This window comes from Clarias gariepinus, chromosome 4 (assembly GCF_024256425.1).
Source record: "Clarias gariepinus isolate MV-2021 ecotype Netherlands chromosome 4, CGAR_prim_01v2, whole genome shotgun sequence".
Classification (NCBI taxonomy): domain Eukaryota; kingdom Metazoa; phylum Chordata; class Actinopteri; order Siluriformes; family Clariidae; genus Clarias; species Clarias gariepinus.
This window is the reverse complement of record NC_071103.1, coordinates 14,057,915-14,078,267: the sequence shown is the minus strand read 5'-3', so window position 1 is coordinate 14,078,267 and position 20,353 is coordinate 14,057,915. Positions and strand designations below refer to the sequence as shown.

The 20,353-nt window shown below is 39.4% G+C and overlaps 1 protein-coding gene across 1 annotated transcript in view; it reads left to right on the top strand.

Moving 5' to 3' along the window:
* LOC128520910 (glutamate receptor ionotropic, NMDA 2D) overlaps positions 1-9,948 on the top strand; it is an 88,519-nt gene extending 78,571 nt beyond the window's left edge. Inside the window, exons 14-15 of the mRNA XM_053495356.1 lie at positions 4,297-4,538; positions 4,783-9,948. Of these exons, the coding sequence (XP_053351331.1) occupies positions 4,297-4,538; positions 4,783-7,920 (3,380 nt within the window). The 3' untranslated portion in view covers positions 7,921-9,948. The remainder of the gene's footprint in view (positions 1-4,296; positions 4,539-4,782) is intronic.
* Positions 9,949-20,353: the final 10,405 nt, after the last annotated feature.

Genomic DNA, 20,353 nt, shown 5'->3' with positions numbered 1-20,353 from the left:
TTTGTTGTGTTCCTCAGAATTCACTTGGATGCATTTATCTCGAAATTGGCAGACGGAATGTTCATGTAGAATTTTGAATTTGTATATAAACTTTGTTTCTCACCATTTCGGTAGAGGCTTATCTCGGTTCAGGACTTTTGTGGCTGATCTCTTCGCTACGTCCCAAATTCTAATCTGGCCTGCTAATTCTGCTAATTCTTACTGCTGGTGAGTGGTTTGCATTTTGAGTTGGTACAGCCTCTGTATTTCTCTGTACTGCTCTTGAAGTTTTGAATGGTGGATTGAGATACCTTCACCCATGCCCTATGGAGGAGGTTTTGTTTTGTTTTTCACAGCTCCCACAATGTTTCTCTCATCAGCTGCTGTTATTTTCTTTGGCTGGCATGTTTGATGTCTGGTTGTTAGTAGACCAGTAGTTTCTTTCTTTTTCAGGACATTCCAAATTGTTGTATTGGCTATGCCCAGTGCTTGTGCAATGGCTCTGATTGATTTTCCTTCTGTTCTCAGCTTCAAAATGGCTTGCTTTTCCCCATAGACAGCACTCTGTTTTTTATGTTGACTATGCGGTTGTGTGTTCCCACAACAAACTAAACAGTGTTACTGTAGGTAGAAAAATTAATTATGTATGACATGAATTATGTGTGAACAACAACATCATCAGCAACAACAATATTAATCAGAATAATGGTTAAGGTATATTAATTATGTAATATACACTTACCAACCACTTATTTTGAACCACATTAAAATGTGCACATTAATATAATATACTGTACGCTGATCATCCATAAAATTGAAAACACTGAAAGGTAAAGTTAATAACATTGATTATCTTCTTAAATTGACACCTGTCAAGGGGTGAAATATGTTAGGCAGCAAGAGAAACAGTAATTTTTTTCTAGCATCAGGTAAAATGGGCAAGCAAATGCATCTGAGACCATTTAATAAGGGCCAAATTGAGATGACTAAAAAGCTTAATTAGAGCATCTTCAAAATGGCAGCTTTTTTGGGGTGTTCCTGGTATGCAATGGTTAGTTAGTACCCAGGCAATGGGCAATAGATGACTTCTGGATGTCCAATGGGACAAATATATGCCAGTGAAGACAGTCTGATACTTTTTTATACCTCCTTGGAATACGACCCAGAAACCGCCATCCCAAGCTGCTGCTATCAGCTGAACCAAGGCATGAGTGTGTCGCGCAGCATCAGTTTTTCCCGGTCCACAGTCACAGATTATGCACATGATAAAATAATTTTATGCGCAAAGTGGAGTGATGACCCAAGCCTTTGCCGGGAATTATTATCTGAAAAAAATCTGTAGAGTACTACGCCTTGTGAATGATAACAACAACAAAAAAGTGTCCTTTTTGTGCAGCGCGAAAGAAGGATTTAAATTGTTGTGTTTGAAAGGATTTTTTTGTGAAAGAAACAACAAAAAAGAGAGAAAACCCCTGAAAGAGAATTACCTAGTGTTATTATGGAAGGGGACTCCTATACTTCCAAACACTAATCTTTTCCATATTCCTCTCCTCCATTACTTCATCATGGAGTCTTTCTAAGAAAGGTGCACGAACAATACATGTGAAAATTAAGTGTTTGCTTTTCCCTTGTACAGTTTATATTTAGTGCTGTATTATTTTTGTATAATATGTATAATAATACAGTTTTTTTATACTTTTATTTATATGTTGTGATATAAACAAATACATCTAAAGTTAAATATAGGTCATAGTGACAGAGAGGGGATTAATTCTATTTACTGTACATGTACTTCTATAGGAAAAAATGAATTGGTCAACTGTACTTAGGAACTTAGCAGTTAAGTTTGTGAACCGAGGTTCCACTAAATTTCCTGATGGCAATGGCTTCTTTCTAACACCAAATACCACATCATCTTCAGAGGTTTGGAGTCCATGCCTATGTGTTTCAGAGGTCTTTTAGGGGGCGTATTCACATTAGGGCCCTAAGATGGAATTATGACGGCATTTGACACAAAAGTCTGAGTAATGTTGATCAATGACAACTCAAGCATTCTAGGGTCAGGCACTGTGCCTCAGTGTGCGTGTAGCACGTGCCAGTCTTATCCTCTGACCTATTGTACAGAGCCATAGCTGATAAAGTGGAAAGGCACACGAGAGCGTTCCTCATGACATTTTTTTTCGGGATATCAATAATGTTTGGCATATTGTGAAGATTGGCTTCCTTATTTTCTTCTTTTTGTGTTTAATGGTGGCTCACAAATCAACTACTGTAGGTGCATAATGCCAGCTAGAGTATCGGATGGTGAAAAAAAAACAAGTGTACCTGAGTATGGAGATAAATAATAATGTGAATGTTGGCCAGTGGAGGAGTGAGGAAGGGGTGTACTTGTTCCATGGTACGATCAATCGTGCCTAGCGTGAAAGTGCCCCTAGTGACATGATATTAGGCGGTTGATTTTATCATTATGGCTGATCAGTGTACATAGTTTATATAATAGTGTATATAATAGTGTTACATCATCAATTTTGCTTGCTCCAGTAGCAGATAGGCAAAGCAGCTATGTTTTCTGTTTTTTTTTTGACGATTGTCAAAATGTTTCTGGCATCAGCTGCTGTTGTTTTCTTGGCTGATGTGTTTCATGTCTGGTTGTTAGTACACCATGGTTTCTTTCCTTTTTATTTTTTCCTATGTCCAGTGTTCTAGATTGTCCCTTTTTTCTTAGCTTCAAAATGGCTTGGTATTCTCCCATAGACAGTTCTCTGGTCTTCATATTAAAAACTACATTACATTAAAACTATCTCTGCCACATGTCTTTATCACATGAAAATTGGATGGCCTAGCACCAAAGGTGTGATGTCCTAAATTGTATAACTTATCTGTAAGTAAAAACACTCTTTATTTTGCTCTTTTGGGCTTCCACCCACAGATAGTTGTGGTGCCATTGGTATTTGAATTTGTGATTTCTTCACTAGCCATGGTTACTAACACCAAGATTTAAGTAATGTTACATTTATCTAAAAACCTTTAATCAATCTAGCCTTTTAATAGATCTGCTACTGAATATTGAAGACAGACATGTTGGGACCGGTTGGGACATGCTGCCCCCCTCTCCCCAGGAAAAGCTTAGCCCCATCCATAACTCTTTATACAACAGTAGTTCTCAATAAACTTGACTCCCCCTCAAACTTCCACGGTCCCTAACTGGACACTACTACCTACAGTAGTTGGCTCTTTTTAGTCTTCTCTTTACTTCCTGTCAACATCATGTGACTGCCATTTAATGCATGATTGAGTAGTAAATAAAGCCATCACATTGTTGTAGTTTCAATGTACAATTGTCTGAAATGTAGTGTACAATTGTAGCAGAACATGAGGTGAAATTCACTGAATTTGAAAAAAAAAATGCAGTTCAACAATCTTTCTCCTGAATAAATAACTATATATTAAAATCTGTGATTAAATGAACTTTATGATCTTTATAAGCTCTGCATTATCAATCACTTACAATAGCCCCACATCTTTCCAGTAATAAAGCTGAGTGCACATGTCTGAGTGCTGCCATCATTTGCTTCACTTAAAAGTTTGAGATGCCCCTAAAAAATGTAACATCTTACATTTAAGGTAAATAAAAATGTATGGCTCTTATTCTTAGGCCTACTGTAATAGTACAGTAAAAGTACTGTACATTTACTGATCTCTAAGCATACCAGTAAATGTGCCAATGTTTTTCTTTAAGTAGCTTTAAATTGTTCCCATGATTTTCTTTCTATATATAGAAGCTAAGTCCTGGAATTCTCAGGTGTTTCTAGTCCTCTCCTACAGTCAGACTGACCAACATCTACTACAATTAAATGATTATGATCTCACCCTTCAGACCCACTTCTCTATCTGTTTTAACCTTGTCTTTGATTTCTAACTCATTTCATTGAGTAAGTTTTTACTCCTTCACACTGTCAAACACAATATACTTGTATAATTTTTTCAGTTGTTTTTACAGTCTCACTCGCTTTATTTATCCTCATCATTCTCTTTTATGTACTTCTCTTTAAACTAAAAATATTCTTCTGCTGTTAGTCATTACGTACAATTTATGTATGTTTCTTTCTCTCCTTTTACATTTTATCCATTTTTTCTGCCAATTTCCCCTAACACAATGGAGTATTCAAACAAGGATAACCAAATTTCCCTTGCTTTTTGCTTTTTCTCTCCACCTCCATTTACTTTGCAATGGAGAAAAGCATATAAGGGATCATGGTGTAGTTCTTGACCTTGTGTCCTTCTCTTCTCTTCTCTATTCTTCTCTTCTCTTCTCAGATGAAATTGAGATGCTGGAGCGTCTCTGGCTTTCAGGGATATGCCACAATGATAAGATTGAAGTGATGAGCTCCAAGCTGGACATTGACAATATGGCTGGAGTCTTTTACATGTTGTTGGTGGCCATGGGCCTGAGTCTACTAGTGTTTGCCTGGGAGCACCTTGTCTATTGGAGGCTCCGCCATTGTATGAGTGGAATGGGCCAAGCTGGCAAACTGGACTTTCTACTTGCTTTCAGCAGGGTAAGAGGTGCAGAAAAATGCATGCCTGATAAACAGATAAAACAAAATGGCGAGATTATAGGAGACAAAAATTAGAGGTAGTGAGTGGACACTATGGCACATATAGTGTTCTTGTTGTTTATGAAATATTGCTTGGTAGATCGGGAGTGATTGAAAATTGGTTTGGAACCTAACAATCTGGGACATTTAACAGAATAACACCTTACCAAAATCCTTTTTAATTTGCTCTACATTTTTTTCTCAGGGAATGTATAGCTGTTGCAGTTTTGAGGATGAAACTGCCCAAGGTGGACCCAAAGTCATCATTCCTACCCACCATCATCCCTCTGTGGTGTCAGCCCCTCCCTCCTCCCATGTGGTCACTGCAGGTGTCACCAACCAAGCCATTGCCATGGTGCCACAGCAACAGCAGCAGCAACAACAGCACCTACCCCAGCCTCCGCAGTCCTACAAATCCCCACTTCCTGGGTCCCCTCCTGCTGTGCTACATTCTGGGGGATCTTTGGGGCCCTCTGCTACACCACTTCTGGGTGCTCCTCTTCCATGCTCCACATTTTTGCCCCGACCAGACCGCAGACTAGCTGTAGTAGACCGCTGGAGGCTGCCAAAATCTGCCAGTGCCACCACACCAATGAATCTTAGAGGTGGTTTGTCTGACATGGGGACCTTCCCCCAAAAAATAGTTCCTACATGGGCAGGTAGTGGACCTGCTGGAAGCACTTTGGATGGATATAAGCGCTACTATGGCCCTATTGACCCTGAAGGCTTGGGACCATGTATGGATCAACAAGCAGGCACTCAGACTCCAAAATCAGCTCCCAGGAACCATCAGCAACCCCCACCAGCTGGTTTGGCTTTTTATCAGGAAAAGGGCATAGATCATGGGGTGGGGAAGAAGGTGGGAGTGTGTACTGGTGGAGGGGGTCAGGGGAAGGGGGTGAAGTCTTTGGGCACTCCAAGGCTGCCACCAAAAAGTCAGACTCCAGCCCCATTGCCACCTAACCCCCCACTGCAGCACCCCTCTCCTCCTCTTCCCTCATCCCTTTGGAGGAAGCGGAGGCCCAAAAAAACAAAAGAGCCTGGTGGCCCACTGTATGAGAACATTCTGCCCCTAGGCCGGAGAGGAGGTGGAAGAGATATAGGTCGTAGACCCAGACCATCTCCCCCTCTTCCTATTCCAGTACCTGTACCAGTTTCCCCAACATACACACCACCATCACCCTCCCTCTCTCTTCCGTACACCTCCACCTCATCCTCCACCTCTAGCACTAGTTCCTCTACCACATCCTCTGCCTCTTCTTCTCGATCGACCTCTCCTTCAACCACCTCTAGCACTACCTCATGCAGTACCAGGGATAGGGAGGAAGAGGAAGACTTGGATGAGCTGACAGAGGAGTCCAGTCTTCTTCAGGGACACAACCGGCACAACAACAGGGAGCGCTCCATTCTGTCCCCGAGATCTCTTACACATGGTCCACCACCACCCCCTATTCCCCCACGCAAACCCCGTGGTCCATTTGCAGAGCGTGAACGAGAGAGGCAGGGCAGTAGATTAAGAGAAAGAGGTGGCAGCCAGCTTGCTCAGCTCCAGGAGTGGTGGGCAGGATGGGGGGAGAGAGAGAGAGACCGGAACGGTGGAGGTTCTGGTGACACTGAACGGAAAAGGGAGAAAAGGCACAGGAAAGAGAGAGAGAAAGAGAAAAAGAAAAAGAAAAAAACGAAAAAGAGGAAAAAGAGAGAGGAACGTGAAAGGGAAAGGGAGCGTAAGCGGCGGAAGGTGAAGAAGAAAAAGAAAAAGGTGATGAAGTCAAAGAAGAAGAAGAAGGTATCCACCAGCAAGCATTCAGAGCCAGATGAAGGGGATGTAGAGGTAGAGAGAGAAGGAGAAGCTGATGGAGAGAGAGAGGGTGAGTATGCCTCTTTCTCGAACCAATACCGGAGCACATTTGGAGAAAAGGGAAGTCTTTTAGGTTGGGAAGGAGAGAGAGAGCGAGAAAGGAGAGATGGAGGAGAGGATGTGGGAGATGAACAAGATGAAGAGAGTGGAGGAGGTCGGAGTAGAGAAAGACGGCCAAAGAGTAGCCATGCACGTCACAGACCATCCAGCAAGAAATACCCAAATCTCCACAAACTTCCTTCTTCCGTCAAATTTTGGGTCAGTGGAGGGGCTACAGAACCCTCTGGAGGCTCACCTCAATCCTCAATACATACACTTCTTCCATCAACTAAGCGAAGGAGAAGCAGTGGAGCAGAGCGAGATGTGGCAGGGAGGGGGGGTGAGCGGCGGCCATTACTTCTGCACTATGATAGAGGCCGGGCGCATACCCGTGAGGGCTTGTCCTTCCATGAGTGGGACTCTGAGGATGAAGAGGAAAATGATGAAGTAGAGGATGAACAGGACAGGGAGCAAGGAAGGGTAAGAGTGAGAAGGGCAGGGGGCAGAGGGGCTGTGTCTGAGTCTGAAAGGGATCGAATTAGAGCTGATGAGAGTTATTCTGATGATGGCTCCTCAGGGGAGTTTGGCCAATTTGAAAGATACTGGGAAGGCAATGGGGCAGATGGAGCAAGTGGGATTGGCGGTGGGGGTTGGTTTTTTGGCACCTACCCAGCCCGAGAGAAAGGGGGAAGCATCAACAGCAGAGATGATTCAATACTAGGTCGAACTGAAGGGTGGAGTGGAGATTTTTGGGGCTCAGGTTCAGGAGTTGGATGGGGCTCTGGTGGTGGAAGTGGGGGTCTTGGCTTACAATGGCCACCTCCTCCAGCATCACTTCCACCCCCTCGAAGGTATTGGTCAGTTGATAAGCTGCCCATGAAGAGTGAGAAACGTGGTCACAATAGGTCAAAGAGCAAAGGAAAAAGGGCTCGAGAAAGGGACCAGGATATGGGATCATACACACAGATTAGCCACAGCAGAGTGCCCTGTCGGTCCAAACGAGGCAGTGCCACCTCCCACAGTCAAGAGGAGTTACTGCCCCACTGCCACAGTCTGAATGAGGGCTCCCGACCCAAACTTCCTCCCAAACCTGATGGTGCCAAATCCGGCAGTCAGTCCAACCTCAGCGCCCAACAAGCCCAACATTCGGAGCCAGCATCCTCCCCTACCCAGTCCTTACTGCCATCGCTCCCTGCAAGCTCTGCACCCTCTTCCCTCCCTGTACCCATCTCACAACCCCCTTCTTCTGCATCCATGTCTCCCCCACCAGTATTATCACCTGGTACCACAAAAGGGGCTAGTGGTAGTGCTAAACTTCAGTACCAGAGACTGCGCTCTGTTCCCCAGCCACGACGCTTCTACTCGCCCCACCTACCCCTTAAAGCAAAAAGCCTGTGTTCTCGACGTGGCTCTGCTCACTTTTCCAGCCTTGAAAGTGAAGTATGACACGGGGCTTCATTGCTGCGCGTGTGCGTGAGCTCTATGGTGAGATGCAAATGGACTGTGACACACATACACGCGCTGCACCAGGATCAAGGCAGTGACTACGAGTGCCAGGATGGTGCCAGAAGCTGGGACAGTGGTGGTGATACCACAACAGGAGGCGAGTCGGCAGAGGCTGTCTCCCTAACCACGGAAACCCCAGCCGTGCTTCATGTTTGCTCAGAACTGAGCATTACAATGTCGTCTGTAGTCCTGTCCTCCAATGAGAACAATGGATCCAGAATCTGTGAGTAATGATGTCATGTTTACACACACACTGTCATTCAAGGAAGACTTATGTTCCTTCAGTGGAAATCCTATGGACTATGGAAACCATTAGGACTTTAAAGTTGCTTTTTAGAGTTTTAATTTGCTTTTTCAGCACGCCGGCTGTGGCCAAAATCACTTCACTGGCTTACAAATGGCCTTGAATCTTTTTCACTGGGTTTTGCCAAAATGATGCATTGACACTTTTTCTGTTCGTGTCCAACCCTCAAGGCCACACTGGACAGTGATGTCTGAACTTAAATCTAATTAGTTAAGAGTATCTCTATTACTTGCATTTTTATTGTTTTAATGCAAAAACATCAGCTATTCAGATCTCATTAGCAGAAATTCATTGGCGCTTGTCAGAACTCTGATGCTGTGGTGTCAAACAGGGATGTTACTATAGTCTGCTATGTATTTTAACAAAAAAACAAAACAAAAAAAAAAACAACTAAGGACAAAAACAGAATACATGTAGCAGTTTTTCTGTATGAATTTCTTTTCTTACTCCAGATTCCCACTACTCCTTTTTTATTATATCTATTGCTCTCACTGTGTTAGTAAAAATAGTGTAAGCTAGCTATGTCTGAAGTTAAATAGTAGAACTTTAGTCTTGGATGCCAAATAACACAGAGAATTCAGATTATTTGAATGGACCCATAATATATGATCTCTCTTGTTGGCTTAGAGTATTTAACACAAGCAATACATAACTGTCTTAACCAAAATGAGGGTTGCGATATCTATAATTGGCACTAGATGGCTACATAATATTAAAATGAGTTAATATTACTGACTAGTGAATCATGTCTTTTAAACTTATTTGTAATTTCATTATTTGTTCAATAGTTAACCAGTTTTGCAGATATAAGGTATTGAGTGTGTTCCCGGCTTTCTCCATGTTTTAATAATTATTTGGCAGATACTATCACCAGTGAAAAGAGAAATAATTTTAGAAAGCACAAAAGCTTTGGCTCATGCCAGTAAATGCATCATTTAATAACATCAAGGGCAAATCAATAAGACCATCATTATTCATAAAAATGAACACAGGTGCCAACGTACACAAACTGAGCACATATCAGGGCTTTAAGTCTCCTAGGTTAGCATACATCATGAAAATCTTACTAAAATTTATTTTACATCAGGCACAACTCATTTGCCCTTGTTGTATTTGAATGTAGCTGTAAAATAATGTAGCAAAATATAGATATACCTTTAGACTTGTAGCATTTGGGATGCAGACATCATCAAAAATCACACTCATCAGGATGTAAAGTACTTGCACATTCTAGATTAAAACACCCTTTACTCAAGATTCCGCTTTTAATAGGGTCTGTGATGTCTTTCTGTAAAATGTATTGCTTTAATGAGGACTTTTTTTGTTTTTAACACAATTTGCTAATATTTGCAATATTATTGATTACATTGCCCATTTCTGAAAGGGTACACACAATCGCATAAATTTGGGGATGAATATGCTCAGGTAATAAAGTGCGATTTGTGTAACTGAATTGGTACCTGACTGAGTTGGTTAGGTTTCTAATGGCACTTGGGGATGTCTGGCATGTTAGTGAAAGGTTTGGCTACACTGGGGAGTGGGACACAGGCTGAGGAACAGGAGAATGGGTCCAATGGGTCCACTTTATCCTTAAAAGGCACTGACACAGTACTCTTTGCATGTACAGAACAGATTTTTTTTCCATGTAGCTTAATTTTGCTGAAAAAAATATATATCACTATATATATATATAAACTGGTTTTTGTTTGTTTGTTTATTTGTTTGTTTAAATTTTTCCTCAGAATGTATCATGTAATACTGTGAATGAACTTTTCTCATTTCTTATTGGAGGTCTCATTCAAATCATATATATATATATATATATATATATATATATATATATATATATATATATATATATATATACAGTAATGTACAAATAATATATATATAAATACATATACTGATTTTTATACAGATTACATATATATATATATATATATATATATATATATATATATATATATAATATTTGTTATTCTTGGAGGAAGTGTTAGAGAAATAGTTTTAAATGTTTTAGCTTTGTAGCAAATCTAGATACTGGAAACATTTTTGAATTTTATTCCTCCTATATGACTGTGAAAACATTAGTGCCTGTGAATTAAGAAAAGACAAGGACAAAGTCTAATATCTTTATCTTTCTATATATTCATCCAGCCATTTGTTCATCCAACCATATCGTACACTGCTCTGTTGGTATTTGTGAGCATTCTTTTATTATTTTATACTGCTTTAAACTGCTTCTGTAATACTGCCTGAAGTAACTATTTCCTGTTATTTTTCTTTCAGTTTCTTTTATCACAATCCATCCAAACATCTATCCATCATTCCAGCCATCCATCTGTGGGTATTTAAAAACCTATTTAATTCTCCATCTGTTTCATATAATGCCCCATTTTAAAGTAATGTTTGGAATATTTTTACACTCATAATTCACATTTAATTTTAGTTCTTATACCTTTATTACATTCACATGTATTTGATTCGCTTTTTCAATTCATGGGTTATCATGCTGCTTATACATGTCAGTTCTCTTACTTAGCAAAAAACAGAGACCAGTAGCTACTGTGTTCTTGCTCCTGTTGACTGATTATTAAAGATGATGATGATCAATTTGATTCTAAGCAAAATGTAATGCATTAATAAATGGACAGTGTAATTGAAGGGGTGCATGTGATGACCATAAAGGAAGAGTCTGGGCTGTACTGTACTCAGTGTACTGTTACTGTACTGCACAGTTGCATGTTAGCAATGTATGTTTCAAAGTAAAATTAACAAGCAGTAATTATTCTTATTGCTCACAATGGAAAGTGTCCTTCTCAAGTCCCCCCTAGAATTTAGGTTATATTTTTGAAGACCCACCTAAATGCACGTTTTAAGGGTTTTTTTCTGTTTAGAATTCTGCTGATCTCTTTTATCGGTTTTGTTAGGTATGAAAGAAATGTAAAATCATTCAGGGTAGTGCGTTTCTAGGACTGCAGTTAATAACCAATAATTCACAAGATGCATTTACAACATGGCTATGAGATTTGTGCAAGTGCTAATTTGTGTGTGCATGGGGCTAAATCACACACACAGAAGTGGGCATGTACCAGGTGATTTACAAAGCATAATTGGGTGAGATACATCACATGCAAAGTAATGTTAGGAAGCAATATATAACTTAGACTTTTGTGTACACTGAAAATTCCTGGTGGCCATGGATAGTTTGGATCTCAGAGAATAACATGAAACTTGAAACTTTAGTATGATCCTGATGGAAAAACAAACAAAAAAAATGTTTCAAATACATTATGAATAAATGAATAAAAGTGTGTAGAGTGTGCATTATGTTGACGAAAGGTATGTGACTGAAAACCTTTTTAAAGGCTGTCAGAGTGGCCATTGTGCACAAATAAAGGTACAGTACAATTTTATTATAGTAATCACAGCAGATTGTTGTAGAATTTTCTGATTGTTTTGAGACACTAGGGCATAGTTTAGATAAATTTCCCATCATTCAAACTAAATGGTATATGCTAAATTGTATAATGTTGTCTTGAAACAAAAACATTTTGCAAAATTTAATAAGTGCTCTTTGGACATAATAATTTGTGCATTTTACTGCTTTTTCTAAAAAGTGACTTTCATGCATAGTAAATCACATTTTGGGTGCAAAATGATCCGACTTGTTTTGCCACCACCCGGTATTTTTCACATCTTCAGTACATGAAATACCTCAAGCTGCATATTCATTTAAAAAACAGGAAAAGTGGAAAACACTTGCTATTTTGTTCATGTGTAAGACAGAGGCAGTGAAAATATATGTTTATGTGCATATATCCTGACACCCTGCAGAAAGTTCTGAAGTAATGTATGACAAAGCATTGGCAATAAATACTGCTGTCATACCACCATTTCCTTTATGCTTCTTACCTCGTACACATCAGACCATAGGCACCGATCAGCTATAACATTATGACCAATGACAAATGAACTGAACGGAACGATATTGATCATCAATTAGAAACCAGTGAACTGATGTGAAGATCGTGGGCACCCGAGGCTCACTAATGCACACAGGGAGCCAAAGGCCAGCCCATCCAGTCCGATCCGTAGAAATGCCAATGGAGCAGAAATCATTGGAAAAAAATCAATACTGACCACGTAAGAATGGCTGCGGAACACCCAGTGCACTACAGTCCACCATGGACAGGGTCTAGGAGGAAAAGAGCCCAAGGCCCAAGGCTTCCAAACTTACTAGATCCCAATATGATTAAGCATCCATGGATGCACTGCACAAAGAAGTCCAAATCATGGAAGGCTCACACCACAACCCACAGCACCCAAAGGATTTGCTGCCAATATTTGGCGCCAGACACTACATCACACCCCCAGAGGCCCTTCAGAGCCACACAGCAAGGGGACAGAGCCACTGCAGTGGCTTCACCTAGCTTTTTGGTGGCCCAAGAGGAATCCAAAAGCTAGGTGGTTTTATGGTGTTAATGGTTTTAATGTTATGACTGATCGTTGTACATAATCCATATAGAGATGTCTACATAACTGTTGAACACCGGTCAGGGCTGTAGGCATCCTATTCCCAAAAGGTGTCCTTTCATCTTCTTCCATCTCTTCTGCCACGGTAAGTACATTTTTTTCATACATTTTAACTCCTTATGTAGAGATTGCTAAAACCTAGCACCAACTTGGTTTGCCTAATTAACATTTCTAGCCTTGTTAGTGTCACAGATGTTGCCTGTGTGTTAGCTACTGTTTAGTAGTGCATTCAGAGCCTTGGTGTTATCTCCTCTGAGTATTCACTCACACTTCCGAGCCAAATGGACACTCTGAATATGTTACGAGGAGGTTTAGAGGGTCTCCCCTGCCATACTCTGCATGTTCTCTGATAATACAAATTTGGCATACTGGAGCTGGAGTTTGTCCAGATTGTGACTGTCTAGTGACATGCAATCTGAGGAACTGAATACACTTTCTCACACCACATCAGTTATCACTAGCCACAGTGCAAGGACTGAAAAGGTTTGAGAGCTTTAATAGAGACTTAAGTTTCTAATCCCAGTGCTCATGGATCAGTGACATGCACTTTTGCTAGTATAACTGAACATGAGCAGATCGGTTTTGGCCATATGTCTACAATTAATTCCCCACTATTGCATCACTGGTGGTCCCACCAGATAAAGCCCTATTCCCAGATGTGCAATGTCTGAGCTCAGGTCTTGGTGAGATTTGCAATTTGGTGAGATTTGCACGGCAGTTCATTCTGTAAAAGGAAGCTGATCTACAAATCACTCCTGGCAAGCCTCGGCTTTCTACCTAACTGATTTATATACAATAGTTTACTTTTCCTAGACATACTAAAATCAGTCATGTAAAATCTGCTTTGTTACTGTAGCTTCTGCTGCCACAGGCCATGGGAAGGCGTAGGGTTTAGAATCACAAAACCAGCATGGCTAAAACATTTGGCCTTGTATTACCTTTAGGTCATAAAATTCCTTTTCAATTCTAGTGCTTACAAAACCATAAAAAAATCAGATGAATCCTAAACATGGATAGTCACATCATCAGGCGTCTAACAGGGTTCTGAGTGCTCCCCCTGAGACAGGCCCTCAGCAGCTCCCATACACCACTAAATAGTCCAGCAGAGCTCATGATGAGCTAGTGGCAGAACAGTCTACATCCACTGTGACCTAAAAAGCTTCTTTTTCTTTTCTTCCCCTTAAAATGAAAAATACCGCAAAAAGTAAACCCCTGGATTACAATGACGTGTTTTGCTCAGTATACTTTCTCGTTCAGAAGAATGAAGTTGGTTTTCCAGATTGAATTGCTAAAAAGCTCCCTAGAGTTTGTCAAATACATAGATTTTCATTCATGCCATGCACCCATGTGAGAGTTCCACTTGGTTTCAGTTGGTCTGATTTCTAATCCCCCTAGGATTGCTGGCGAGATTACAGATGATTATTTGGTTTTCACAGAACCAGATCAACATGGGTAACTAGTTTTCCACATAAACCCTAGTAGATCAGCTTGTAGTGTTTTACAGAGGCCGGTATACAGTATAAAAGTGATCATGGAGGGGCTCAATATTTTGGTTTTTCTAAATGTGGCTCTGTGTGCACTGATGAAACCAACAAACCACTGTAATATTTGTAGTGCAGAATTCTGTTAATGGGCGTATCGCAGGATGCCACATGGGTGTGCATATTTGTGTATGTCTATTTCTGTGTGTGTGTGTGTGTGTGTGTATGTGTGTGTGTGCGCGTGTGGGCATGTGTGTGTGTATCGCTCTGTTATGCGTAGCTAAGTTTACTATCATTCACCTCATGCTGAGCTCAGTGATCAGGGCTGAGTTGTCTTGTATGCAGCATGCTGAGACTCAGCCTCAGTGAGAATGAAGCACTTGCACAGTTTTTACTTATTTCCAGCTATGACCTTGAGCAAGTTTTGGTGACTTGAATTATTTTATCTGTGTATGTGTGTGTGTGTGGGTGGTGGGGTATGGGAGGTGTGTGTGTGTGTGTGTGTGTGTGTGTGTGTATGCATGCATATGTGCATGAATTTTCATGAGTGAATTGTCAGTATGCCTCTGGCAGTGCCAGTATGCCTGTTGCTGGGGGCAAATTTTTCTTCTTCCATCGACTTCCCTGCCACACCTACACACATAAGTATGAAGGAGAAAGAGCAAAAGATGAAAGAGAGAAAGAAAGAGATAGACAGAGATATATTTACATATTGACACCACCACAATCTTTCTCCTTTTCTTTTCTCTTTATTTCCTTTTCAGACATTCTTCACATATGAAGCACATACAAATAGATGTCACCTCTCTCTCTCTCTCTCTATCTCTCTCTAACTCTCTCTCATTTAAGACGCAGCCTAGCTTCAGGCTGTCTGAAAGGTCTCACTTGAAGGACGGCGTCACTGCCATCCAAGTGTCTGGTTGCCTCCCTTAGCACTGAGCTGATCTGATGGCAGCCTTTATGCAGGAAAGCAGGTCAGCCCCCATTGAAGCTTTACTTATTCAACTGTTTCTGCACAGCATGTCATCCATGTAGTCACCGAGATTGGTGCAGATGAGTGTAGTAGTCATAGCTGTGCATCATCCACTGTGAATGAGGGCTCAAGTGAGAATGGCACACACTTCACACGTTCGACCTGACTTTTGAGTACTAATAATGAGTAGGTGATACGCAGAGCATGGGGAATAGTGCACAGTGGGCTTCGTCTTCCCATCCGAAAATGTTTGTCTTCCATTTGAAGCTGCCACTTTATGCAGCGCCACTATGTTTCAACTGTTTTAGCGGAATTTCTTTCTTTTTCTTTTCTAAAATGTGAATCCTACCTACTACCTACAGTATCTACCCACTGCTTGACATTTACCTTTGACCAGGAAAATCAAAGATGTTCCAGTCTAATCTAATGATCTATTACAGGGACCTCAGAGATCATTTTACCCTAGAAATAGAATTAAGCAAGATGCCACAGAATTTCACCTACAATGTCTTACATAGTTCTCATAAATTAGTTACTAATAAATTACTAATCATGGCAATGTTGATCGAAAGGAAGTCTAGCAATTAGCAATCGGCATGTCAAAGACGGGGCTTTTTTGTTAAAATACAATGTTGTTTAAACAGCATTTGGGTTTATATAGTTTGTTCACTCTATTATAATAATTTTATGATTGACTGTGTGTGTGATATTGTGTTTAAAAATAATGTGCGATACAAATCCTTTGTACTGTACAGTCCAGACTTGATGTGTCTCTCAGTTGTGTGTTTGGTTATGACGTGTGGAGGGGTCTGAATGGGTCAAATTGCTTTATAAAGATATTATATTGCAAAAGCACATTGACTACTGTTCTGTTTCTTCATCTGCCAAACTACAAGTGTTCACAATGTTGTGGTCCTTCATTTAACCTTTTATTGTTCTGAAAACAAAATTAGTATGGTAAATGCTTTGAAAGGCAGAACGGACAACCTGCTTTTCATTCTACAGCAATGCCATGGCCTCTTATGTTCAGATACATAAGATTTTATGTTCTGTATAAATTAATGTAATTAATGTACAGTGAATGAGGTTTTACGTTTTCTTTGCAATTTTCATAAAATGAAGTGTGAAAAACAATTTAAAGCAACATTTACATGAAATCTTAAATTTAAGATACTTCTACCATATTGAGTATGATAATACTGATCCGTTGTGCATTATTGTCACAGGTTTATTTCTTTACAAGATCATGTTTATACTGTATATAGAAGTAGTTCTGGCATTAACTAATAGTCAAATTGATAAAACAATCTAGATAAATGGTGCCTAAGAGCATCATTTAACCAACACATTGTAATGTTTGTCAATTACAGTATGTGAAGCTCATAAGCCATGAACTGGTTTAACATACAGTGTACAAATCTTCAACTTTCAGTATAAGCTTCAGGATAAACTCTGATTCATTCTGGTCATGGCAGCTGTGGAGCCAGAACCTGCCGCAGTATCACTAGATCTCAGGGCACAATGCACAAACATACACACATCAGGGGCAATTCAGCATAATCTAGTTTTGTATTGTGGGAAAACGATATATGGAAAAACATGAGAATCAATATTTCAATGTAAAATGTTTACATTAAGGAAGACATTTTAACTTTTTTTACACCCTATATTAATTGAAATGTAAGTAAATGAATGTTGAAAGTGAATTATTATCTTCCAAAAGGTCAGAGACAAGTTCTAAATAGTTCCCACCAGTTTTAAGAAAAACAAAGCAATCGCAAAGAAACATTTAGAGGTAATAGAAATTATTCACACAGGGGAAGAGAAGAAGTGGAGAAGGAGGTTCTGGTAGTTATTATGTATGAAAGATAATAATGTAAGAAAGTTATTTTAACTGAACAAATCTGAACATGTGCAAAATTGCTACTCGATTTAGCAAGCTAAACAAAAAAAGACATTTAAATGTACAGTAAGCATTTACAGTTTAATTATGGAAGTGTGTGTGCTGAAAGTGAACGATGTCCTTACAACGATAGTAGTAAAGTCTATAATCAGATAATTTTTTCCCATTAAAATCCAATGAGCAAATCTTCATCTTTTAATATAAATGTGGTAAAGAGAATAAAAGAGAAAATAGATATTACAATTTCATTTAATTTTCATCCTTATACCTCCATTTCTCTCAGCCAAATTTGCTACTGAATCTACACTGATGCAAACTTTTGTCCGACTTGAGCATTGGTATCACCTTCTTTCCTATTCAGTAGCCAAAAATCCTTGTGTTAAATGTAGTTGGAAGTATAGACATAATCATTTAATTAAAAATATCTGTTATTTGAATAATAAAGCCTGATGACAAATTTACTGTGTAGTGGTTAGCACTGTCGCCTTGCACCTTCAGGGTTCGGGTTCCGTTCCCATCCAAGTTCCATTCCCGTCTCTGTGTGCATAGAGTTTGCATGTTCTCCCTGTGCTTGGTAGGTTTCTTCTGGGTACTCCAGTTTCCTTTCACAGTCCAAAGATCTGCAGATAAGGCTAATTAGGTTGTTTAATTTGCCCGTAGTGTGTGAATGAGTATGTTTGTGTGTGCGCCCTGCGATGGAGTGGCATCGTTTTCAGGGTATACTCAGCTTTGTGCCCTAAGCGCCCTGGGCTAGGGTCCATGCCCCCGCGACCATAAATACAGGATAAAGCAGTATAGACGGTGAGTGACAAATTTACCATTTAATTCTTATTCCTAAAATAATGTTGTTGGTTCATTTCATTTCATTTTAAACTTTGGAAAACAAGAGTAAAATTTGTTTAATAAATTTTAATATCATTATAATATTCATACATCAAGTTTCATCTAATTCTATTTACAATAAAAAGGGAAGGGAGAAAACTTGATAGTACTATTCTCTATGCACTCCTTCAGCTCACTGTCATTAAATAGCTGGGCAGCTGACATAAGTCCCACTCAATGTTTATACAGTAGGTCGGCGTCTGTGCATTAACGGGACGGTATCATATCGATAAAACCTGGGTAATAGTTTGTAATAGTTGGTAGCATCGGTGTAATTTCGGTTTATGTCGGTAGCAACAGTACAGTTTCATTATCAGTTCTATAGGACTCCAATTTTGCAATGATTTCGGAGCTGATATTAAATTTCTAGACGGCAGAAGAGGTTGGACGCAAATTTGGCTGAGTGGAATGATTTTTACCGGCCACTTCATTGTTTACGTAAATCACTTGATTTTGATTACTTTTAAATAAAAGATACCACTCCAGTGGAAGATAAAATTAATTTTATTTTTAACAAAGCAAACAAAGTGTGTGTGTGTGTGTGTGTGTGTGCGTGTGTGTGTGTACTGTAGGTGTATGCGTGTGTGTGTGTGTGTGTGTGTGTGTGTGTCACTGCAAAGGAAAGTAAAATTGATTAAAACCTGATGTCTTGGTAAATCATTTAAAAAAATTAAATTCTTACTATATTTCCTTTGCTCAGGACTAATGCCATAAACCACAATATTTTCCACAAATATATAAATATTAACACATTTGATATCCATATTTCTTGCAGTGTTTAAGGTGTACATTGATGTAGTATTTTTATGATTAAAAGTCCTTTTCTCTGCAGATGCCCTGGAAAGTACATCACCTCTACACATCAAGCTTGCAAAGCTGAAAAACATCCTCCTATATACAACATTTATATATCACTGTCAAGTAAATCATCATCAATGTGCAGTGTATGAGCTGAATGAGCTGTAAGACATTGTGTACCTTTGTTGAAGTCACATATAGGATTATTTTATTTAATTGCATATGAACATCTCTGCACCTGGTCACTGGAGAGTACATCATGTTTTAGGCTTCTGCAATCCAGACAGGCACGTCGACCTGGCATGTATCACTCCAATCACACCTGTTTCTGAGGTTTGTGCTTAGTGTATGCTCCAGGAATTTTGAAATCCAAGGGCACTTTTAAGATACTTTTTGTATCCCATTTGCCAAGCCCAGATTTGAGCGTAATTGATACTTTTATTCAATTGTTATTCACTTTGATTTGGTTTCACACTGAAAATGATTACATGAACCAAAAAGGGAAAACACTTTAGCTGAGGGGTGTATATGTAAATACTCCTCTTTTCCTTGCTGAGAAATTTGCGACCAGAAAAAAAATAATAATAATAATAACAGGCAATAAATATCTGATTAGATAATCATAAAAATATATACTGTACGTAAAATGTTCATTTTTAGGAATATGAGGGACGTTCAAGTCAAAATGGGATATTTGATTGTACTAGAACACAATTTTGAGAGTAAAAACTCCCATTATTTCTCTCTATAATCCCCTGCTACACCAATGCACTTATCACAGTGCTTCATTAGTGTTTGGATACAATCAATGTACTGTCTGCTTTGCATCATCACTGATAAAACACTCATCTACCAGGAACTCTATTAGTGCCCATTGGAAAAACGCTTAGGGCAATAAACAACTTCATACTGCCCACCACATTAGGAACTCGGTCGAGAGTTATTGCTATGTCCCTTGTACAATCTTGACTTTGTTCCAAGCAATTTTAACATTAAAGGAGTTCCTGTGAGGCCAACATGAAGCAGGCAGTCCGTACATGGGTCAGGTGTACTGAGAAGTCTTTTCACCTTTATGGTATCCAGGCGTTAGTAAAAGGCTGGGATAAGTGCGTTAGTGTATCAGGAGATTATATAGATACACATAGATTTGGATCTAAACTATTGCAAAAAACATACAACCGGGGAACATTTACAATAAAATAAAATAACAAAAAGTATGAATAATGCTTCTATTTACAACTTTTCTTTTTTTATGTCCATTGATATCATTTTAGACCTGCTGCCAACTTTATATGGCATACTCTAAAAATGGAAAGCTTTATTATTCATTAATAAGAATTACTCCAGACTATAATAACTTAAGTAACTTCACTTTAAATGATGTCAATTAGGCTGAGCAGGGAACAGACTAAAACTGTTATTCTTTTTTCTTGTGTCGGTCATATCCATAAGAAACAGGTAACAAAGCCTTTGGGTTAATGTTGTATTATTAAAAA